Below are 24718 nucleotides of genomic sequence, written 5' to 3' on the forward strand. Positions count from 1 at the left end.
GGCAAAAATAAAAAAAAAAACCCAAAGCCCATCTCGCTGCGATGCTCCCTGCCCTGCGCACAGCCCCAGGGACCCGCAGGGCTGCCGCAGGAGGGCTCGGCTGCTGCTGGAGCTGAGCTGGCAGCGAGGGAGACCTCGTGCCTGGGTTGCTCGCCCACTCCTAACCAGTGCCATTTTTAGCAGGACACGGAATTTAAAGCCCGTCTCTCTCTCCCTGGGGAGGACAGAAAGGTCTCCTGTCATAATCCACTTCTGCCAGCATGGCAAACCCTGCTGTTACCCTCCTAGTTATTTCACACGGGTTTTATTTAGATGCCTGTGCTAAAAAGAGGGAACCACCTAGCAGGGTTTCCCTGTGTGGAGCAGGTGACTTCTGTCCTCCCTCAGCTCAGGTGCAGGCAGGGAGGAGTTCGCTGCAGCTGCTCTCCCTTCAAAAGGGCAGGGTGAGCCTCAAACTGCCCTAAGGAGGGTGCTGGGGATGCCCGAGCAGTTGGTGTGGAGCCCTGTGTGTCCTGGGAAAGGTAAGAAAAGCTGCTCCTGCAGCCTGCTTTGTTCTTGTGTTTCAAGCAACACCATTTAACGTCATGAAGGGCTCTGCTCCTTGAGGTCTGGGTCTGAAAGTTTGGCTGGAGATTGGGTGCGGGGAGAGCCCTGGGCTCAGGAAAGTTTCTGGAGCCTTTTGTGCCCCCCTGGCTGATGCGGGTCTGTGTAGGAGCATGTAGGATGCTGGGCTGAGGTGTGCAGGACAAGGTCACGTCCACCTCCTCCTGCAGTGCTTGATGCTGTGCTTGGGGTGGTCTGGGACAGGGGATCTCACCTTGTGGCATGGCCCTGAGGTGCTCAGCCTGTTCTGGGGTGACCATGGCTGAGCTCTCTGAGTGAGAACAGGGTGCTGAATGCAAATGCTGAAAGCTAATGTTAGACTTAAATGTCTCCTGGTATAATCTGGGACATGATAACAGATGTGAGAAGCATAGGGATAGCTGATTATTCCTCTAGTAATCTTGGAGATGCACAATTGAAGTAATTGTGGTTAATACCAGCTGGTATTTTCTTAAGGTGCACTGACCTTTTGGGAGCAGACCACTTTTAAACACGCTAATACCTGCCTGAGCCGTGTGGGGCTGGGCCTCTACCATCACCTGTGGGTGCCCAGGCTGGGGTTTGGGAGCTGTGCTGGTGCTGGGAGGTTTGGGTCTGTTCTGCAGCTGCTTGGAGAGGAGCAGCAGCAGCATTCAGGTGTGAGCATGGGGCTGGCAGAGGCTGCCTTCATGCAGCAAGGCCTCAGTTTGGCAGAGGGCTTAAGGCAGGTTTTGGGATGCCTTCATGCAGGCAGACAAGCACTTTGTGAAATGGACAGTCATGGGCAGCTTGCTTGGCTTGAGAAGGGCTGATGAGAAGGGCGGATGCGTTATGGAGCTGTTGTAGACTTGATATTGGTGAGGATATGGTTGAATTGAATATATAGACCCCTCTGCTTTCTCTGTGGGGTTATACTGGTGCAGACTGGAGCATGAGACTGGTGGTGGTCAGACTGGGCAAAGTGTTGTGCATCTGATGTGAAGCAATGAACAGGCTGAGACAGGATTTTCCTTACATGTTAATGGTTTATTTGGCTATATCTGCATTATCTTAACTTCTAACAACCTGAGAGAAAGCCATTATGGCCAGAACAGGGGTCTGGGGGCTGCAGTGCCCAGCACAGGGCTCTGCTCTGGGCTTCAGCTCACTGCTGGGATGTCCTGGGGAAGGGGACCACGTCTCGCAGGCACTTCTCGATGGGCGGCACTGAACGCCTTTTCACGAGCATCGCGGTCTGGAAAAGTACTGAGATGAGGCCCAACCTATAAGGAAAGGAGCAGATAGGAGATTGGTTACAGGGAGCAGCTGGCCGAGGAGAACAGGGTGTAGCACAGGCAGGGAAGGGACTGCAGATCAGTGCAAGGGTTTTTGACTGCTTGGGAAAACATCGCTTCAGCTGCAGTTAACTAATTAACATGTTTGAAATGGGGGCTGATTTTCTGATCAACTTCAGGATATTTTTACTCTGCTCCAGTGACAAAATCCTGTAGTCTTATCACTGTCTGAAAATGTCCGATGACTTAAGATGGACTCTGAAATAAACACGATTTATTTTCCATAACACAGGGTGTAGGTGCCTCACTGAGGGGGGGGGGTGGGATGGGTTCAGAGCTCCCAATGGGGTCAGGGACCTGTGTGTGACCTGCCCAACAAAACACACAAGCAGTTTTCTCCTGGGAATCCCATTTGAGGTGGGGATGTGGTGAATAAATGACCATGACAAGGGGCAAGACACTTGGTGGAGTTAAGTTCCAGGGCCCTTTCTGGGTGAGCTGTACCAGAGGTGTGGTTTACACAGTTGTGTGCAGCAGATGCTGGGTTTACTGTGATGTGAGCGTGTCTTCATGTACAGGGTGGATTTACTGTGCGAGGCCATGGGCTTCACCTGCCCTGACCCAGTTCCTTGTGCCATATCTCTGCCTTGTGTGGATGTGCAGAGCTTTCTCCTGCCTCCCCCACCCTGCTCAGGCTGGATGGATGTCAGGTTTTGCATATGTAATAATGCACAGCAGTCTCTGCCCTGAAAAGCTTGCTAGTGATCTCATTAATCAAGACAAACAAAGCGTATTTAGCTATTCCCCCTCACTGGAGGAAGGTGTTCAGGTGCTTAAATATGCATTTGAGTGCCTAACTTCAGACAGTTGCTCTGGATGTTCTTGCTTTCCCACAAGTAGCAGCGGAGACATAACCCCCGTTGGGGTGGGGAGGCAGATCCAAGGCTGCTGAAAGGGGCGGGTGGCCCCTGGGAGCCCTCCGGAGCTGGCAGGGACAGTCCCCAGCCAGGCTGAGTCCGACATCCCATTAAAGATGCAGGAGATTTTCCTCTGACCTGCATGGAGACAGCTGGGATTGTTAGGAAAATCCACTGCGAGGACAAGCTGAGCTGCTTTTCTCTTCTTGCCTCTGTTTCCAGCTGTGCTCCCTGCCCAGTGCCACCAGGAATGGGGCAGGGTGAAATTTCTGTGTGGGATTGGGTTGAAGCCATGGGGGAGGAAAAAGCAGTTGGTTTGTTCCAGTCTTGGTACAAAGCTCCTGGGTGAGAAATGTCACACTGAGCCACTACCGACTGTAATTAAAATTAGTGGAGTCCTTGACAAAGTTGAGTGATGCCAGCTTCTGCCCTCAGCATGAGTAAGTGGGAAGCACCAGGTGTAAGACAGGGGACAAGTGTTGCTAAAAAATGAGAAACCCCCTGGTAATGAGGGATACCTGAGAAGTATGGATTAGTCCCAGGCCAATAATTAGGGACAAGATAAGGGTGTCCTTGGGTCAAAGGTCTTATTATGACAGACTGGTGTGAGAAGTCAGTGTCAGTGATGAATCCCCATATCTGATTCTTCTAATTCATATTTTAAATGATGAACCCAAAGGTACTTTCTCTAGAGACAGCTGATGATCTTTACCATTACTCTGATGTGGTTATGGGCTGCTACACCAGGATTTTGTCTGAATCACAGATTTGGAGCATAGGCTGTAGAAGAATAGGAATGTAGTTTGTAGGCACCAGCTTGGCAGCGTTCTCTGCAGGATGATAGAGCTGCAACTGTTTTCCTCTGCTCATTAGAAGCGATGTTTTGCTCCTTCATTGCGTATTTTATTGACAAATTAAAACATGCAGGGCACTTGCAGCTAGGATATTGTAACACCTTGCTTCAAAGAATTAGAGGGGCAATAAACTTATCCCTCCTAAAGCTTCAATATGTATTTGGGGGACCATTTTCACTTGGGTTTCTCAGTTAATGTTCTAAATTGGAGGACTGCAGGTGACCACTTGCCAAGCATTAGTGCAACCATTTGCATGCTACAAGCAGAGATCAGCCTGTTAAAGGAGGGCTAATAAATTCTGGGTGAGATACAAAAGCAGCTCAGCTGGTACAGGGAAGGCAGAACTCCCCCGAGGCAGCACAGTACATGCCCCAGAGACTGTTTTTTTTTTTTTTTTTTTGGGTGCTGTTGGAGTGGGGCCTGTGCACCTTGAGGTGGGTGCTGGGGTGCGTGGCAGTGGCTCTGCACTGTGAGCACCCTTGGGAACTCGGCCAGGTTAGCTTCTGGGGGGGAGTAAATGGGCTTTGCAAGGGGGTGGGGGGATTAATTGAGATAGCTGGATTAAAGGGTTTGAGGTGACTTGTGGGAGGTGTTGAGAAGAAACCCGTGGACAGGACCAGAGCAGCGCTGGGCTCTCCTGCTGGGGAAGGATCCATGCGCGGCGGCACCCACTCCTCTCCCGGCACCTGCCTGGCTCTGCGTGCTCAAAGGCAGCCTCCCAGCCTCGTACGATTTTTCACTTTAACAACAAAGCCGCCCCTAGACTCAGCCTGGTTTTTCCATCATCCATTTGATTGAATCCTTTTAGTGGGTGACAAAACACTTTCTTGAGCTCTCTTTACAGGAAACCAATCTCTCTTCCTTTTTCAAAACCTCCCTCATTTACAGGAGTCTAACAAATCCCGGGCCTTTTAAGTCCTTTCCCGTTTTTTTTTTTTTTTCCCCAAAACAACACAAAACAACAGCGTCACGTTTGTAGATTTTTCGGTGGGGAGGAGGGAATAAAATCCACAATACGGGAGATGGGTGCTGTACGTGCACTGCACCGAGCATCCCTGTGCAGACAAAAACGCGCGCGCGCATCGAGATGCAAATGATTTCCGTGAAGCTATCACTTGTAAAGCTTGACAGAAAATAATGAGAAACACTAAATCTTTTATAAGGTCAACACTCAAGCAGCTGTCAAACAAGAAAAGAATTTAGCGAAAGATCCGCAAAAACTTCCATCGCCTCATTAAATCCAACAGGGCCGGGGCCCGGCGTGGTGAGGAGGCACCGGGGCGCCTCCGTTTTGTGTCAGTAATTTGCGGCGGAGGAAGAGGGAAGACGAAACAGCCAGCGCCGAAGGGGCCTTGGGGGAGGCTGGGGAATCGTTAGTGCGCCAGGAGCGGCCTCGGCTCCTAATTGGAAGCATTGGGCATTATCAACGGAGGATTTGCCTCGGCTCCCTGACAGCTCTCTAGGCCTGGAATGATAGCCCACTTGTCAGTGTAAAAGACCATTAAAAACAAACCATTTTGATTTAATTGGAGGCGGTGCGCTGGGGGCCCAGGTGAGGCGCTTCATCAGCTGATGTTGGCTGCTGATGCCTTTTTCCCCCTGTATTGATGGCTTTTTTTTCCCCTCCCTTTCAAAAACTGTCTAGGAAAGAGAAAGAGGTGCTGAAAGATCCTTCACAGCTGCACCGAGAGTGGCTTTCAATAGGGTTGTCAACAAATGCCATGACAAGTTAGGGAGAGGCAGGTATTTTTAAAACAGACGTTATTCTGTCCAAGCTGAGCTGCGCTGGGAGGTGGCTGCTGGATTATTAGGGTTACAAATACCGTGGCTTTTCCTGGCAGTAGCGTGCGTAACCTGCTTAATGAATGGGCTGGATGGCTTCTCCCCACCTTTCTAATTTCAAGAAGGTGAGGAAATCCAGGACAAAGGGATCTGGGCTAAACGGTCCTTATGTAGCAAAAACGGGAAGGATTCAGACTGTGCGCAGTAATTTTTGGCTGCTGTGTTTAATGCCCCACTGAGACTTTCCTTTTTTTTTTTTTTTTCCTGCTTCCTGAAAATGGAGGCCATGTGTGTTTGCTGGACCACACTGGTCACTCGGTCTGGGTGATAGTGCAAGTAAAGGAGAATTCAGGCACTCGAGCTGGAACCTGGCGTGTCGCCTGCTCGGCAGATGTCCCAGGGCTGGAGCAGAGCAGGCAGCTTTCACACCAACTGTGGGTTTTTGAGATTTGTAACTCAGACCCCTTTTGTGCCAGGCAAGAGTTTTACTCCAAGCGAAGTTGTTGGTTGGCAAACGGTGCCTCCACAGAAGGCAGAATTCCCTGAACAAAAACCTCCAGGCCATTTAAAAAGCAAATCTGGGAATCTGTATGGAGTGGAAGCAGTGGTTGGGGCTTACCTGAAAACAACACAGCATGTGAGGCTGCAAGTGCCCCAGATCTGTTCCTTCATGGGTGAATATCTCTACCGGCAACAGGCACTGGTTGCCAGCCGTTGCTGCCTTTGGACACGGGGGCTTGGATGCAGGTGGAGCCTGTCCTGGAGATGGCCCAGGCTGTAAGGCTGCGTAGGGAGTGGTGGTGGTGGTGTGAGCTGTGCCTTGTGCTGCAGAGATGCTTGGTTCATCGTGGTCCTGGGGCTTCTGGAGTGGGGTTTCTGTTAGAGGCCAGATCTAAATATCTCCCCCCTTTTATTTTTTTTTTTTAAAAAAGGGCTTTTGTGGTTGTTTATGTTTGGTTTACTGGTGCCAACCAGGAGATGTTGGAGAGCAGAGAATGAAGGGCTACTGCATCTGTGAGGGGAAGGAAGGACCGAGCATGGGAGAGGGGAGTGCAGGGTGGTGCAATGAGGAGGTTGAGTGTGAAGCGATAGTGGCAGAGACTGGACAACAGAAATGCCTTGCTGTGACTTGAGTGATTATGTTGTAGTTCTAGCTGTTGGGCAAAACAAGAAAACCCAAAGAATCTCCAAAAAACAAGATAATTTATAGCTGGTTATCAGGGCCCGGAGTGTGCATTTACTTACAGATGGCCACAATCTGGTAGGTGACACCTACGTTGTTGCCCCAGTGGAGAAGTGCAGGGATCAGGACCTGGGTAGCAAGGTTTTGACCTATTTGGGACCTTGTAGGGTTTTGTATTTAATTTGAGTTGTGCCTGTTGCAGGCAGGGCAACCCTGAAGGCCCATGGAGCTGCTCCGGGTTGGACTGGGACCCACTGATTCATTTCGCTTGGGCCACTGATCAGCCATCTGGTGCCACTGATTTTTAGTCAGCCAAAATCCCAGCTGAAGAGAGGCTTGATCTGGTACCATGGTGACAGCAAGCTCTTGAACTCATTGCGCTGGTCTTCAAGTGCTATCAAGGCCACAGGAGACAAGTTTTCTAACACTCCAGCTCCATGAAGTCCTGTTGTCCTCCTCAAGCCTGGGAGGGTAAATGGTGCCGCGGAAAAGCCAGCCCAGTGTGTGCTGTGCGCATCAAGCACAGGTTAGTGTAGCACAGTCTGTGGCTTTTCTGACAACAATTGCAGGATTACATGAGCTGTGCTTGTCAGTTCAGCTCTTCAGACAAAAATAGAGGTAAGGCATTAAAAAAAAATGCACAACATTTTTTTGTGTGTGTGTTAAACCTCAACTGTTAATCCTGATGAAGGATCAGGCTGTGAGCACATATCGGATCCCTGGTGAGAATCAAATTCTGGAGCCCAGAATTTTGCTGCAAAGTTTATACAGTGGGGATTCCTCTAATTACTTTCACTGGAAATTTACCTGACAGAGCTTTCCCAGGTAATGCAAGGCATACGCGGGAGAGCCGCTCAGCCGTTGACAGAGCCTTTGATTTTGTGCCAGGTTGCAAATTAAGTCTTTTGCCAAGGTACCCGAACACTTGCTCGTCAATTGCTTATCGCTTATTCATATCGCGCATCGAGCGTAGCTCGTTTCATCTGCTGGGGAAGGCAATGCGTGTTGACAAAAGTGTTGTCCAAAGTTGCTGCATTTTTCTTTCCTCCCTCTGTCTGGTCAAGTAAACAAGAATATTCTCCCTGGAAAGCCACCTTGAACGTCTGTGCAAGTTGGAATTCTCTAATGAGCGAAGAAAAAAATAAACCTCGTGTGTGTCACTGACACATGGTGTGCAGAGCTGCTTTGACACACGGGCAGATTCTGTCCTTTTACATCACTGCTGCGTGAGGTGTTGCTACCAAAATAAATGCCCTTCTGAGCTGACTTCACAGAGCCCTGAAAATCTATTGTCGAGTGGCCGGTGCTGAGCACTGGTTTGGATTATGACTATTAAAAATTCAGATGGAGGCAGCTGAAGCTCACCCTGGACTGCCTCTCTGCAGACGGCAAGGCTGTGGGGATGCTGTATTTTGGCAGCAACACATTTTCCAGAATTTGATGCTGAGGATGCCGTTCTGCTCAGACCAACACAATGCTAGTGATGGGTGATGTGAGGACAGGGCACATGGCATGAGCTGGGGGCAGGAGGATTTCTCTGTGCTGGGTGTCTGAGCTCTTTTGGTCCCCCAAGAATGTAGTCCTACATCGACAAAAAATAATCTTGGTGCACAGTTCTAGCTGTGATCACAAAACCTGAGCCCAGGAATCTGGTCACTGCAGGCAGAGCAAGGCAGAGGCCTTTGCCTTGGGGAGTGACTGAGGAAGAAGGGGAGTAGAAACATCTTGCTGAGGTGAATAAGGAGTTAACTTCTGCTGGGATTTGTAATAAATTAAAAAAAACCTTTCCCTAATGAAGTGCCCGCCAGGATGTGACTGGCTCCCCACGACCTGCTTGTCTCAGTGAGCTGGGGGCCCAGGAGACCCGGCGGCAGGTCAGTCCTCCAGAGCGAGACGCGGAGCAGGAGCACGCGCCCCTGGTGCGCCAGAGCCTGTAACCCACACGGTTGGCTTAATAGCCTGGGCCATTATTCTAAAGCAGTGGGGCTGAAACCTAAATCCAAATGAAAACATAGTCAATTTGTCTGTACTTTAGCGACTGAATGGCTGGGTAATGCCATGCAGCCCTGGCAATGTAGGGAGCAGGCGGAGGCAATTAGCGGGGAGGGCAGAGCTCCTTTGTTTTCTCTTCTGCTTGCTCTGAGCTCTAGCACGGTGCCAGGTCTTGCATGGACCTAGTGATAAGTCCAGCTTAACAGGCACTTGGCTGTCTGCAAGGGGAGACGATGGGAGCAGAAAAATCCTCCTTGATGATCTTTATGGGTTTAGAAGGAACAACATTTTCCTGTTGCACCCTGCTTTGGATTACAGCCACCTCGCTAACAGGTTGTTCTGCAGGCTCAGAGCAAGCCAGGCTGTGAAAGGCATCTTGTAGCTGACAGGCAATGTTAGAGGGAGCACAAGGATGAGTAGCTTGAGGACATGTTGCACCCCTGTGCCTTGCACCAGCCTCAGGTCACATGGAAAATAGCATAAATAATGGCTGTGGGGATGGGGGCAAGGGATTCTTTCAATGTTCTTGCCAAGAGTTAAGTTCTTCCCAGGCCATGAGCACCTTGTCTAATGGCCAGAGCGGGACAATCTCACCGACAGACAGTAGGAAATATGCAGATGGAGTCTGCTAATGAGCTTGACTTCAGCTTAATTCTTCTGAAAACTACAAGATCTGTTTTAGTCAGGTGTTTTTGCTTGGACAGTGAATTGACTTTTCTGCAGCTCCTCAGCTATCAAAGTGACTTTCACAGTGCAGCATTTTGGTAGAGAAAGCAAGACACCTGGTCAGATGGAAGCCTTGCCTTTATTGCTATCAGCTTTTGGTGATCCTGAGGAGGCCTTGTAGGGGCGGTGGGGAGTCTGAGAAACGGGAGCAGCTCTAAGAGGCCTTGTAATTCAAAGCAGTTGCCAGTGGTGAGCTTTCTGCCATTTCATGTACAACTTTGCCCTATTCAGAAACTTCTCTTGCCTCTGTAAATTGGAGGACAGAAGAGCACCTGAGACCTGTACTGACTGTACTGGGTGGTTGTTTTTTTAGTGGTGTAGACTAAATACAGTGTTTTGGTAAATTACCTACAGTAGCCGATGCTGACAACTGTCTTCCCCAGGTCACTGAGTTGGTTCTAGGAAAGCTATAAGTTAGTTATCCCCCACCATGTTAAGGCCTGAGAAAAATTTAATGAGAATAAAGCTGGCATAGGAAAAAACTTCCTTGCCTCTTTGGAGCATTGCTCTTTTTTGTCATCCCTGTAAGCGGAGGGGATAGTAGCGAGTGACTGCTGGAGTCCCTGGGTTTGGCTGAGTTTGGATGAAAGGCCAGCTTGTCTTTCAAGGCTATTGCACCACCACTCATGTCAAAAAACTGATAAGGATGGTTAAGGCACAGTTTAGAGACTATTAAATGCTTTTTGAAGCCATCAACTTTCTTTGTGGTGTTGCTGCTTATAACTGGGCGAACTCTTATGGATGTTTGAGATCATTTTTCCATGGAGAAAACCATGTACTGAAACTCAACCAAGCAATGAACTTCCTAATCCAAGTTCTAACATGAATAGTGCATGTTAGATCTGCAGCTGGGGAAAGGTAAACTGTCCAGGTTAATGCAATGAGAAAGGAATGAGGAAAATCTGTAGATGCCAGGCAAAACAAGATGCTCCTCCTCCCCTAGATGCTGTTCCTAAGAAGGAAAGGAAGAGGAAAGAGGAGAAAGACTCAAGTGGTGTCTGAGACCTGTGGCTGGGGGAAGAACCCAAGCGCAGTCCTGGATGAAACAAAAGGGAAAGCATGAAGAAAAACAGAAGCTGAAAAATGAATAGTGATGGAAAGGTCTGGGGTGAGAGGAGCTCTAAAGAGGAGGCTTGCCCCAGTATCTCGTGTGACTTACACAATCTGTTTAACAGCGATCGGTCATGTTCTTTCCCTGACACTAGCCGCAGCAGCAGCTTTGTGCTGACAGGCAGCTGGGATAAATGATTACTGACATATGCTAATCGGACAGTCTTAGACAGGATGTAAAAGGAATACATCAAGGTGGTGCAAAACATATTTCTTGGTTGAAACTCTCCAACTTGTACAAGTAAATTAGCTTCAGGAAGTCACAAGGCTCCTTCATTGTTTTAAACTGCAGTTAAAAATCAACAGCAGAGCAAACAAAAATAAATAAATTAAAATAAGATAAAATCCCAGAACTATCAGAACAGGGGCTAGGGCAGAGGGCTGAGAGACTCTTTGCAGTGGTATCCATCAATGCCAGATATGATTTTGGCCATGTAAACTCCCTCCAGGGCTTTGATGCTTTCAGACTTTCTGGTGTCTTTCTATTTCCCCTGCCCAGTTCTTCTCCCTTCCTTTGTAAAATGCCCCCTAGCTCTTCACTTGAAGTTTCCCTGTAATTTACACCACAAACAAAGCTAACAGAATTTGAACAAGTACCCCAGAGCACAGCAAGATGCACAGATGAGTTCAGGGAGATGTTCAGATCCCATTGCTAAAGCAAGAAATCTTCACCCTGGCTCTTATTTGGATCAATTAAAGGAAGTGTCATGCACATCTGTAGCCTGGCTAGGCCCTCTGCTTGGTCACAGGGTGAATATTGTTAATCAGGTAGTTTAGATAGGTGTCAAGAGCAGGTATCATGAAACTTGTAGTTCTTGGGGTGAAAATGCTTCTTGAGACACATTAATCTGGTGTGGCTTGAATTAGTTATGCTGAGAGGTAATAAAATGTCAGACTACCTAAAAGTAGGTTTGATTGTTTCACTCAGGTAGGGCAGTTGCAGAAATACCAGGAGGGAACAAAGGTCATGCCAACACTAATGGGGAAGTATAGCAAGATGCTTCTGATCTGGTAAAGATCACAGAAGAGTACACATCTTAGAAAATAAATCATTAAGCCCTTCGTCTGGTCAACTGCTGATTCTCTTCCAGGCCTGATGTCTGCAGAAAGCATCCTACCCTGAAGTCCGATAGGGGCTGGAGTTTAAGCACATCCAGTGTGGGAACACTTTAGGGTCTGAGTTTCAGGGAGCTCTGGAGTAAGAACTTCATGTCTACCCTCACGTGATAAGGGTATTACTGGGAACACGGGCAAGTTTAGAAAGTGTCTCTGAGTTCAACCAAGTACTCCATACCTTCTCCAGGTGGGGCAGGTGCCAGAAGGACTCCTCCTTCACAGGTACTGGCTGTTTTCGGAGAATTGTGGTACGAGTTTCACGCAATTTGTCTTTCTGTAATCAAAGATACACCAGAACAGGCTGAAATGGCACAGCTACATGCATCAGGTTGGTGTCTTGTAACATAATGATGCTGGGATGAACTAGTCTAAAAGTCACTTTGGACTGATGATTGCTAGTTCCTGGTCTGGGTGGTCTTTCATGTCCATGCAGCTAATGCTGATATCTACAGCTCACTGAGGAAAATGTGGGCAGCTGCCAACTCTGAGCTTTATGTGGCATCTCAGCGAGGTGACCACTGCCTGCTAGGAGCCCTGAGCTACAGCCCTGGCTCATCACTAGCTGGGAGAGTTGTTTCCACCACTGCAACCGCAGGGAAGGTTTCTTGACTGATGTGTTTCTCTCGTGATTAATTGCAATGTACAGTACTTGATGGTCCCAGTACAAGCCAGTGCAGGTACCTGGTGAATGTCTTGGCAAAAAACATTCTGTGCAACTGCACAAAACCCTGGGGAATCTGTTTGCTTTGTGCTCTGGTTTGTAGGTCTGTGTTACTTAACCCAGTAATTGGGGGCTGCAAGCTTCAGGAACTTGATGGAGAGAACTTAGTGATTAAAACATCAGTCATTACTAGATAAGTTAGGGATGCATTTTTCCAACATCCTGGGCTTGTGCGTTCATAAAATAGCTGCTAATTAAGAACACTGTATTGCACTTCCACTATAAAGCATACTTTGTGATGGCAGTAAGCCCATTGAAATTGGTCATTACCATATTAGCTCGACTCTTCCTTGAGTCATTAACTAATAAAACAGTCATTGGCTGCTTTTAAATGTTATTACAATATTGCTATGTTTAACAGCTCTAACAACTGCTCAGGGTGTGTGCATCCACTGTGACAGGCCAGGATCAAGGCTGGTGCTGGTCCTTCCAACATTTGGCTGCTCCATCCTTTTGTCCACTGCTGCAGGTAACCTGAGCAGAGCTGATGCTGTCCAAGGACAATCTGCAAAGCTTCTGGCAAGAGGATGGCATTAAATACCAAAGATAACTTGAAACCTAATGCTTTGCAGCAGAGCTTTTAGTATTGTGGTGATGCAAAAAGAACTAGAGCCTCCATTTTAATTGATAACAGGAGTTTAGCTGGGCACCCTGTGACCAGGGACATATTGATGCAGACAGATGCTTAATGATAGCTAAAACGGTGTCTCTGTGGGACAGGTGCCTAAGCCTTTTGGAAGGCTTTGACCAAAGCACCACTGCCCTGAGCTTGCTCAGCTCCTGTGTATACCTTCAGATACAACAATACTTTAAAATAAACCTTTCCTTTTGTCTCCAGTGCACTTTCGGGCATGCACACTGCAATTTTCACATCTGGTGCTCACTCCCACAGCATTACCTTGCAGGATATGCTCTGGCTGGAGCCAGGCCCATCTTTGCTCAGAAGCAGCTGATTTTTTTTTTTATTAGGCTTTGCCAGCCTTCTAGCAGTCAGGGAAAATGGTTTCTCAGCTGGGACTGCTCACTGTGATGGACAGAAAGAAGCCCATCTATTGTGGGGTGGGATGGGGAGTTCATGGCTGGTAGCAAGCAGCAGTGCTGTTGGAGTATTATTACCTTTTTCTTTTCCACTCGCAGGGCTGCTGTCAGTGCTCTCTGCTGCTCCATCCACAGCTCCTTGTATTTGTGTTGGAAGACGTCAAAAAAGGGAGTGGAAGGCCTGGAAAAAATGTTCAAAGTACAATCATATAATCTCCAGGGTTAATGCCTCTCTCTACCTCCTTGTGCTGATTCCCTTCCCTGCTCCTGGAAAATGTGAGTGGTGAGAATGTGAAAATGTGACTGCTGTGGTGTACAAAGAAGCCCAAACAGATGCACTGGGTGAGAGGACAACTGACAATCTGAGTCTGGAATTAAAACAGACTGAGACATTGTCAGGTGTCTGCAGCACAAAGGGGAGCTGAATGACTGAGCCCCTCTGGTGCCCCAGTTGCACAGAGCAGATTTATTAGCCTCTTGAAACAGGGCACCAGCGAGTGTCCCAGCCAGTGGGGGCAGCAGCAGGGGGACTGCAGATGACTACAACTCTAGATAAATGGTAAAATTAAGAAGTCAATTGCTTTTTGGTCAGTTTACCTACACTAAGCTGGCATTAACCTGACCAAGTTGCAGCAAAGCTGTGGCCCAGACTTGCTGAGCCTTGCTTTTGCCAAGGAAGGAGGATGCTTTAACTTCATCAGCCACCGTGGGAGGTAGAATTGGCAGTGGCAGCAGTGGAACAGCAGGGCTCTTGCCTTGAGGACAGCATATCACTTATCACTGTGGTTGTGGTGCTGTTCCTCTCCCCCAGAAGCAAACATTAGAAATCCCAAGGGAGAAAGTGATGGAGGACCTGCAGCTGAAATTTTATTGGTCTTTGTCCTTGCACACCCTGCTGGGGAGGGACTTTTTCTATCTCAGCAGCAACCAACGACACTGTGGAGCCACCAGCTTTGCTCACACTTGTAGCTTGCCGTGCCTTCAGCTGCTGCTCCTGGAGCAGCAAGGCAAGGGCTTTCCCTGCCTGAGCAGGGATCTGAGCTGGGCTAAACGCTGGGTGGTTCTGGGCCACCAGAAAGTGGCTTTCTGGAGAGAGCTCGTGCACCAGGCCACAAGTGAGCTTGTGCTTCAATGGTTTTGTCAGGGATTGGCCTGAAATCATCATCAGCCAGCTTTTAGCGGTCTGGAGGATCCTTGACAGTAGCGGAAGGCGCCAGCAGGGCATATGCAAATAGTAACTCTTCTGTTTCTTGTTCCTTCACCCCTGTGGTGACTTTTATTACTTAATTATTGCACACCACATGCTTCAAAACAGCCTAATCTATGGTCGTGTTTTCTAATGATACTAGATGTGCAATCCAGCAATATACATCCCAAGGGGGCATTCATATCAGAGGAGACATCCTTCTGCGGACCGCCCGTTTCATAGATCACATGCTGCAGGGCTTTTCAAGGCTTTGCCTACAAAAGAGCTGCTCCAGACTGTCATCTGGGGACACCTTGTGCCAAAGGGGACACTGACATTTACCCTCGGCCTCCCTTACGGTTTGGTATTTCGTGCTGATCACAGCTGGGCTAAAATATCTACAAAGGATTAAAAGATGTGGCATAGCTGTGGTTGAGCACCTCATTGTATGGTGTAAATTTGGTAGTCCTTGCACATGCTTGTGGTGAGCCTTGTGGGCTTGTTTCCTTGGTCTGACCCTTTGCTTTTCAAAGCAGGAACTTTCCTGGGGTGTGTGAATAGCAGGGAGGGATGCAGGAGAACACGGAGACTTTGTGTGTGGTGTTTGATTATTGATTTTTGTGATGGCTGAGTGTTTTCACCTCTCCATGGAGGTGACTTTTACCATCTCTGGTGGACCAGCCAGTTGGTGACTGATTAGTCCACAGCTGGCTTGTAAGTAAATGCTTGAAAGGACACATTTGGGTTGATGCTCTTCAGAGACTCTTCCCTGCCGTGTGATTAATCGCATTTAAATCCTGATCCAGCAAAGTATAGAACCATGCCTGGAATAATACATGCATGAACTGTCTCTGGGAAATTAGTAGGGATGACTCGTGTGCTTAGTTACATGCACGGGTTCTGGTGGGCTGTAAGATGCAGTGCTTGATCTGGCTTTTCCTCCCTCCTTAGAGAGAAACATTGAGAAAGTGGGGCAGGGAGCAGGGGATATCAGGCAACACTTTGACTAAGGTTACTGGAGAAATTTTAGCGAGGCAGCTTTTTCTTTGTAGGTCAAATGCTGCTACCGTTGGGGTGGATGGGGAGTTTTGGCCCTGATATCGGTGTCGTTTGGTGGTATGGCTCAGTGCAGCTGGCCTAGGGGAAAATGTCCTCTCACCTTAATGTTACTTGAGGACAGGAATGAACTGCTTGTGTGCTCCGTTTCCCTCTGTCACCCTGCCCAGATGTCGCTGCTCTGAGCTGGGAGGATTTTGCTGTTACCGTCTGGGGCTGCTGGTTTTTGGGGGTGGGGGTGTAGGCAGAGAGCCATCTGCTGAAAGTGCTTATTGTGGATTAAAACCTGTCTCATTCAGAGCAACTCAGATCTCCTTGTTTTGGCACAAGCATCCTGCCACAGAAAGGGAAGGGAAAGAAAGTTCTGATAGGATGTAACAAATTATTTATAATTGTCGGAAAAAATAATCAGCCGCTTCCTTTTATAGTCAAATAGTTGGAGCCACTTCTAATGTTGACATTTCCTAAATATTTTAGAATTTATCTATGCACATTTTCAAAACTATTATCCCTGAAACAGTCCCTGTCTCTTTAATAGACTCTCTAATTTACTTTCAAGAGTGAGGCTATAGACCTATTTTCAACTGAAATGACAAGCGCCTGCTTACTTGGTTATACAATGTGGTGTGCTAGTCTGCCAGAAATCTCCTGGAAACGAAGCTGCAGCTGTTCTAATAGGCTATTTTACTGTGAAAACAATGTTAAAAAGTATAATAAAGTATTAACAATATTAAAATAAAACAGTGTAGGCCTTAAATGAGCTACAAACTAGTTAAATCTATTCTATTCAATATGAGCCTTCAGTGCTTTGCAGCTGATACCTCAGAGCTGGGATTTATCTAAAATGAAGGCACCAGGGACATGCAAGGGAAATGGTAATTATAATTTGCAAACATTAGGCTGACACTTTTTTGTGTATGTGTGTATAAATTCTGACAGCTGTGATTTGTGCGGCGTGCCAAATAGTGTACCACCAAGCCGGGAAGGGCTCCCTTTCTGGCAGGCCATCCTCAGAGCAGCAGCTCATTAAAACTTTGGAGAAGGAGAAGTTGCCGAAAACAGGAAGGCGTCAGAACCATCTGAGGGACTTTTGGTACACGCTTGTTGAAAGGTGTTTGAGAAGAGAGCCTTGGGTCTGACAAACTGGAATTTTAGTACGCCTCTCCGTTCACAGTGGGGCAAAATAATTGGTCATCAGTGACTACTAATTTGGTTTAGTAGCCAGAGGCATTTTTTTTCTTCCCAGAAAATCAATGACAGTGCCGAGGTCTGTTCAACGTGATTCAGCTCAAGACGGGTCCTCATTTAGCTCTTGATGCTTCTTCCACTGGAGACAGCTATTTTGTTAAAATGAAATTAAAATCTATCTATAATGCTCAGCTCTGAGAGCGGCACCCGTCAATGCCATGCTGCTCTTGAGGTTTCAAGGTTGTCAGTCTCCCCTCAAACTTATTTTCAAAGGTTTATACATCAGCGGGGGAAAAAAAAAAAGGTACTTGGCAAAAGTGGATACAAAGGACTTGTGCTCAGGAAGGGTTTTTATACTGGCTTAAAAGATGCAATCAATTTTATTGCTGTATTGTAAAAGGGTAAAAACTTGACTTGAGATTGCTTTTTTTTTTCTTGTATTATTCAAAAGCACAAGGGCTCATAAATATTTTAGCACAAACTACAGCCCTTGGATTTTCCTGGTAGCCCTCCAGCCAGTGCAGCACAGCTCCTGCCTTACTCTGCCCGCTGATGGTCAGGACAGGCTCTGGTGGGGAGCAGAGGACACTTGCATGGGCATTGACTCCCTGGTGGCTGCGTGGTTTTGGGGCTGCACCAAAAGCCCTGCTCCCACGTGTGACCCTCTAATTTCAAGGGCAGCTTAGTGGCAGCAGGCTCTGGCACTGCATGGGTGCCTATACAGTAGATAAATCATACCACTGGTATTTTTACAGTTGTGATATCAAAGCTGTGTTACAACACCAACAGCTATCCTGAAACTTTAACCCTTTCTTGAAAGGTTAATGAGGCTTCATTTTCTTAGAGTCAGCCCTTGCTAGTGTCTTTCAATCTGAGATCATTTTATCTTGGTGTACAGCCAGGATCCACATTTGGGGTCTTCAGCCCACAGAGCTGTAAGAGGCACAGCCTTTGTACCCCTTCCTCATGTGCACTGTGATGTGAAGGATTTATCCTGTGATGGGACTGTCCATACAGAGCTCTCTGTCCTGTCTTGTGGCTGGGGCTTGGATGGCCAAGCTGGCGCTCTCACCAGCACAGATCAGTTTCTTGCTGGGAACCAGTTTGGTATCCAGTGTGGGGCTCCTCGGTGCAGCCAGCATAGATTATCTTCAGCAAATAAAGCACAAGCTGGGGTCTGTGATTCTGCTTGGGGCCTTGGGGTACCACCAATGCACACAGCACTGAGGCATTAATGCTGTGGTCCCTCTGCCCTGAAAGGGTGTTTATAGTACAGGAAAACTCTGATTACAGTTCCCTTGTACTGCTATATTGTCTCCCTTCCTCCCTTGTTACTGATGGGCTAGAGCTAGCAATCTATCTACCATTAATTTGTCTCTGTGTAGCCCAGCAGGAATCTGGGGCATGATTACAGCTCTGGCCCTTGTGTGAGAGCCGGCACGGCCCCGGCATCCCCTTGCAAACTGCCTGGCTCTGCCTTGCCTTAATTGTTCCCCTTTGGCCAGTGGACCTGTCTGCTCTAACAAGGGCAGCGAGGAGGGCCGAGGTAATTGAAGCACTTAGCCACCCTCCCCAGCATTGCCTCCTGCAGCTAATTAGGAAAGAGGGCCGCTGGGCTCTTCGTTATTTCTTCTAATTGTTTGTGGGTTTTGCATAACAGTGAATGGCAGAAGAGGGATGTTCAGTTAGCGGCGGATTCTTGACTTTGAAATTTGTATAAAAGGTCACTTACAATTTGTTAACACTTTCACAAAAGTGAATTCAATTAGCGGCTCCAGAAGTCCCTGCACACATGTGCATGTGTTCGTAAGAGGGAGAGATGGAAAAACATGCAGAGCGTGGATGTAAAGGCTCTTCGCTTTCCTAGGAAGCTTGTGGACTATACAGCAAAGTTATAGGCCCCTTACAGCTTTATGGTCCTCTAAATAGGTCCTGGCAATAAACCCATGGAGAGGCCTGAAAGATCATTTTTAAATGATCTCCACTTGTCCTCACTTTCCATTAACCACTGAAGAAAATAACAAGAGAAAAATTGGTAGAAAACACTCGGGGACCAATTTTTTTTGCAGTCTTTCCACTGGCAAAACTCCCAGTTGAAATAGTGGGTCTTTCACCCGTGTGGCAGCTTCAGGATCCGTGCCGTCAAAGCACTGATTACTCCGAATTTCTGAAGCTTCTTTACAGTCCTTGTAATTTGGATGAGGAAATAACAATATAAGTTATTTCACCGTGGGCAGCCAATGAGGCAGTGGCTTCTCCTAAGTGTCAGAGGATCTGTTATTTTGCTCAGAGGGCTCGTATGTATGGAACAGTAAAAAGAATAAAATCCATTGTAAACATGTACTTTAAAAGATTTATCAGATGCTCATAGCTGTACTTAGGAGCACACATGGTTACAAGAACACCAATTTGCTTTACTATTCCCTTCCAGGCCAAGAGTGAGATGTACACTTGTAACAATCCTAAATGCACACATGGAAACTCATATCTTGCAGCAAAGACACCAAGACAGCTCTTACCTATTCAATAACTGGCTTCACAAGCTGGGATCTGCATGTTAACGCTGGTCTTTTGGGTTGGAGATGCCATGTGGCTTACTTAGTTGAAGGTTATTTAAATTTTTCTTCAACAAATTTATTTCTACTCACTGGAAAGCCTCTTATCCTCTGAGAAACTCAGGAATCTCAGGTGGGATGTGGTTAGGGGACAGAGCTATTCTAGCCTGGCAGCCTCAAACTATGGCTGAGAGTGAACACTGCACAGTCTGCAGCCACCAACACCTACAAATGCAAACCGTCCTGATCAGTGTGCTGCTCTGCTTTCATTTGGAAGAAAAGACCCCCTCCCCCCCCAAAAAAAAAACAAAAACAAAAACAAACTAACACTGAACAGAACAAATCAGAGTCAGATCTTCCTCTTGACCTCTGGTTCATGCTTAAATCTCTGGCTAGGTGGGGATATTATTTCATTTAAAAGGAAAAGATGCCAGTAAGGGGTAGAGATCTTTGCTTTCACATACAAAAAAAAAAAAAGGATTCTGTGGTTATTTCCCTCTGAACTAGGTTTTCATTGTACAAATTGCAAAAGCAGAAGTTTGCAGGGGGGAAAAGTCTACTTGTGGCAAGAGGTAGTTTTAAATGGTAATAGTTCTGGTAGAAATTCTTTAGCCAGCTCTGATCCACAGAAATAACTTTCCTATTCAGTGAAATTCAGTGAATACCAATTCAGCATTGGGTAATAAAGGATCTAAATCTTTACCCCTTTTTTCCCTATCTTGTGGCTGATGTTCAGGACATGAACCTTATGCCAAAACATGTCTATTTTCCATTCATGTGAGAGCCTGAAGCAGTCAGACTGTTACAGCTGCGGGGAATAACAATGCTGATGGAGAACCAGCACCTTCACAGTGCACTTGAGATTGTGTACGGACCTGTTACCCCTTCAAACAGAGCTTTGCCTACCTGGCACAAGGCAGTGCACTCCAGGCAGACGTGGTTGGGAGCTATGCAGTAGCGATACATGTGCAGCGATGTGAACACAGCCAGCCTGCTGCGTGTCCAATACAAGAGAATGATTCTTGAAATAGAAATTCTTATCTTAGCAACACGAGGATGGTGGCAGAGGCACAAAGTGTCTTTTGCTGTGGAGCTGGATAGGACGTGCAATTATCTGAACTGATGGGAGACCTATTTTTTTTAACTTGGCTGTATGTTTTTATCTTCATGGTGGTTCCAGTCTCTATGTAATATTTTTATAGTTCTTGTGTCTGATTTTTTTCTCTCAAACTTTGGTTTGCCCCAGTCTTTTGGGGGCCTTGTGGCTTTACACACATTTGTTCTGCTTCCAATGATCATGGATCAAGTGTGGGCTTCCTGTAATCTTTCTTTCTTGCCTGTCCAGCTTTCCCTTTTTTTTTTTTCTGGAACACCCTCTACTCTTCAGCATTGTTTCTTTACAGCTGGACTTTTTTTTACTTCTCCCTTCTTCCTGGGCCATATACTAATGGCCTGAAATGTTCTTTAAGTGTTTCAAAAATAGATTTACTAAAGCACTCTCTGTGCCAAAGAGTTTCTGGAAATATCAAAACAGCATTTGGGCAGCCTTTTGCACTTCGTTTTGGCTGCGTGCAAACATCATGGATGCTTTGGGTGGAAAAGCCATTTGCAAAGCACAAGTATGAACACTGAAAGCTCCCTTTTTGGGGAAGGTGAAAGATAAGGACAGAGCAATCAGTTAAGCCAGGAAGCTGCAGGAGAAGCCAATGTAACAGCTGAGCTGTTAAAGGCCAGCGAGACGATTGTCAGCAGCGCATTAGGACAACTGCAAATGATACAAAGAAAAGAGGAGGTGCTGGAAAACCAAAGCCTTTGGCCAGTTGTAACAGTTCGTAGAGGAGAGACTGCAGTGAACAAATGCTTCAGAGGTGAGTCTGCAGAAGCATGGTGAAAGCAGCTGCTCAAGGACTAAGACCAGTGTTAGAGAATGAGAGGTAGAGTGATGGGCGGAGATGAAGTTAGAAGGAAAATGGAATGTGAAATTCAGGAAAGGGACGATTGAAGCGAAGGCAGGCAGTAGGGGGGACCCGGCAGGAGACGTGGGGATGACAGAGTGCCAGGGAAATCCTGCCAGCACACCCAAGGTCAGCCCAACCTACAGGCCAACTGCCAAGTGGATGGCAGCATGTCTGAGGCAGGGTTATGGCCATGCAGGGTTTGAAGGAGGTACAGGTGTGGGATGGCAGAGAAAGGCACGTCTGTGCAGTCCTTGTGCCCAGGAACACGATCAGGGATGTAGAAGGCAGAATTAGCAAACTTGCATTAGTGAAAGAGAAGCAAATGAAAACTTTTAGGATCAGCCCTGGAAATGTTAGCCTGTGATCATACTGAGGACGTACTCTGTGCTGCTGTAATGTCTTTAGCTCCTGGGGATAAAACTTGTGCTTGGGCTACCGTGTGCTAGTGGGTTTTGCCTTCAGACTCCTAGTGTGACCTTGTGTAAATCAAAATCTAAAATCTAGCTGTAGACAGCATCCATGTATTTGTGCTTGTTTCTAGTTCCAAGATCAATGATTTAATACCTGCTAATTTCAATGCATGGTAATTTCAATGACAGAAGGTGCTTAGGAGGCTAAATATGGGCTTGGGACTCTTTTGGGAGTTTTCAAATGCATCCAAATACCAAGCTGTATTGACACCAGCGATGATCCTGGAGGTCTTCACAGATCCTTTGTGTCCTTAGTTCCAGTCTCATCAAGACTCAGGCCCCTCAGTGCCTTGCATTCTCCGTTTTGTACACAAGGTCATTACACAAGGAGGATGGGGATTGAACACACCTGCATGTAGCACTGTGTAGAGTTACTTTAAATGAAAGGAGAGAGGACTTGGGTCCAGGAGATCAGCAGCCCTAAATGGCAGACTTCTTTCAGCTGTGTAACTTGCCATGCACAAAGAGCCTGTGTGGATGGGATGGGTTGGGTTGGCCACCTGGGGGAGGTACTACAAACTCTGAGTATTTTCCTTGAAAGAAAATCTGTAGACCTATTTGCAGCAGGGATGAGGACTGAGGCAGGTAAAGCTGAGTGTGCTCGCACTGCAGTGTGGTCATTACTGCAGTGCCTGGGCCCAGTGGGCACACACTCTTGCAAATTGTGGCTTGCACAAGGCAGCTCTTGTAGAGATCAGAAGCTGGAGCATGAATCAGAGGAGCCCAACCGGAGGGTGCCCCATGGGGGAGGCTGGGACCCTACCACATCCTCGTTACTGTTGACCTTGGCACGAGTGCTGCCTGCTGATGGATCGGTTACGGAGCTGGACAAGACCCTGGGGAACCACTGTATTATCTATTATCGTCCCATCAGTGCCTCCCCTGACCCCTCCCAGCTCCGCATGCCACAGGCATCAGGGAGGGAATAAATCTTTGTCTGATACTGAGAGAGAGAGGAAGCGAGAGCAGGAAAAAGGAGAGATGAAAAATGTCCTTTTTATGACTCTCACAACAAAGCTGGCCACATGATTCGTAGCAAACACCTCTCTGGGAAGAGGGAGGGAGAGAATGGGGGGAATCAGCAAAAAAGCAGAGCTGCTTCTCTCCCCTGGAAGATGCCCCTGGGGAATTAATAGAGAGGGGGCACGGGTGACCTTTGAAGGTAAATATATTGTGGAAGGAAAAAGGCCCTGGAGCTTCAGAAAACTCACACCAGTGTCTGTGAGGCTGCCTTGTGAAATGCCCTGTGCAGCACACATCCAACATTAACGGGAAATGAAGGCATAAGTGATCTGCTGTGCTAGAGGGAGCAGCAGGGCCAGGACATGATTAATAAGGCACTAATAGCAAACCCAGCATTTATCTGTGTTCTTTTCTATTTGGGATGATCTAGGAGAGCTTGTACTTGTGAGCCTGGGGACAACTCCTGACCTTGGTGTCTTTAGGACACTTTAAGTGCCTTTAGCACTGCAGCCTAGGGCCTGGGAAGGGACCGGAGAAATGATGCCAGCTGTCCAAAGAAACTGCGCCGAGGCTCTGGGTGCAGATGGGGAAGGTTTGCATTGGCACTTTGGGAGGCTCACAGAGCTCTGGGGATTGTCCCAGAGCATTGCACTGATCAGTACAGATGAATTCAGTGCAATGGGAAGGCGCTGTAGCTCCTTGGCTGTACCATTTGTGCTGTGCCTTGAGCAGGGGAGCATCATGCAGGCTCTGTTCTCGGAGAAAAAACTTTGATAAAGATCTCAGTTGCAGCAAAGTGGATGCTTTTAGAGGCAACTGAGTTCTTGGAGTCACGGAAAAGGACTGCCTGCCACTGTTCTCTCCCCTTCTGTCCCCAGACAAGCACTTATCTTACAGCAAATGTGTTCCTAATTAGGAGCACTAAGAACCCAGTTACGCAGGGCTTAGAGTCCAAAAGCAGAAACAACTTAAATCCACTGACAAGCATGTCATTTTTAACAGGGAGCATCGTGTTAAAACTGGTCCACTGTGACTAGGAACGGACCTGGGCTGGGGAGCGCTCACCCATGCGGCTGTCTTTAACTTGCCAGTCATGAAAACTGAGTTAAATTCCCCACTTTTACCCAAATGGCTGTAACAACTCCTCGGTAATCCCAGTAATTTGATTTTGTCTATAACGTGCTTTTAAAGTAAAGGGATAAATACAATCAGTCTGCATAAAAGGTAGCTATTAGGGAGAAGACAAGTTGTACAATAATAACTTTAAATTAAAAGCCCTTTCCCACTACTTCTGCTGTTGTGGGGTCTGCAGATTTTCCTTAAAACTTTTGAAACGTGCCTAGACTTCTTGTAGGCAGCCATTTAACCTCCGTTTATGAAGAAATAAAGCAAAATTGATGTTGATTTTGGTCTACATTGGGGGATACTTTTGCAACATAAAAGCCCTTTTGCCTGCAATTTACAGAGCAGCCCTGTCACATTGGTGAGGGCTGATACTGATAAAGATAAAGCTTTATAGCTGGGGCATTTGCAGCTAACAGCAAGCTAATGCTGCATTTTCATTTTGATGCAATTAATGTTAATGTCTGCTACGAAAATTGTCATTAAATACCATTTTAAAATCCATTCAATTTGCATATGCAAAGCCCATTTACTATCATGTAAAATACATAGTGCCGTTCATCATGTCTTTTCTCTAGAATTTGTAGCTGTTATTTTTCTGGTAGTGATTATTATCCAGCTCTTAAAATGAAACCTAATGTCTAGTCCAGACCTGTACAGAGCATGAAAACTGTGCTCCAGCAGCATCAGGGCTGCTTTGGAGTTCTTTTCAGAGGTTTAAGCGCTTGTTTGCATTGGGCTTACGCTGGCTTTTCCAGACCACCATGCGCCCTCCAGCCTCCCGTGTGCTGCTGTAGAGGACAGGCAGGCAGCCTAAGCAAGGTGCTGATGTTCTCCCCTGCAGACTGCCCTGTTCATAACTACTCAGGAGAAATCAGCATGGCAGATAGCTGGGAGCTGGTATGTGAGGGATATGTTAAATGGG

At 47.1% G+C, this 24718-nt stretch overlaps 1 protein-coding gene and 1 long non-coding RNA gene across 2 annotated transcripts in view; one reads left to right on the forward strand and one right to left on the reverse strand.

Moving 5' to 3' along the window:
* On the forward strand, nt 1–14640 carry LOC139999035 (uncharacterized). The gene is made up of 2 exons (XR_011804023.1): nt 1–521; nt 13395–14640. It is a non-coding gene; the product is annotated as an uncharacterized lncRNA (long non-coding RNA).
* CFAP77 (cilia and flagella associated protein 77) overlaps nt 1588–24718 on the reverse strand; it is a 58579-nt gene continuing 35448 nt past the window's right edge. The window contains exons 4-6 of the mRNA XM_038165073.2: nt 13374–13476; nt 11715–11810; nt 1588–1844 (exon numbers count right to left, since the gene is read on the reverse strand). Coding sequence (XP_038021001.2) covers nt 1722–1844; nt 11715–11810; nt 13374–13476 — 322 coding nt within the window. The 3' untranslated portion in view covers nt 1588–1721. The remainder of the gene's footprint in view (nt 1845–11714; nt 11811–13373; nt 13477–24718) is intronic.

The sequence above is a fragment of the Anas platyrhynchos genome, chromosome 18 (genome assembly GCF_047663525.1).
Source record: "Anas platyrhynchos isolate ZD024472 breed Pekin duck chromosome 18, IASCAAS_PekinDuck_T2T, whole genome shotgun sequence".
Classification (NCBI taxonomy): domain Eukaryota; kingdom Metazoa; phylum Chordata; class Aves; order Anseriformes; family Anatidae; genus Anas; species Anas platyrhynchos.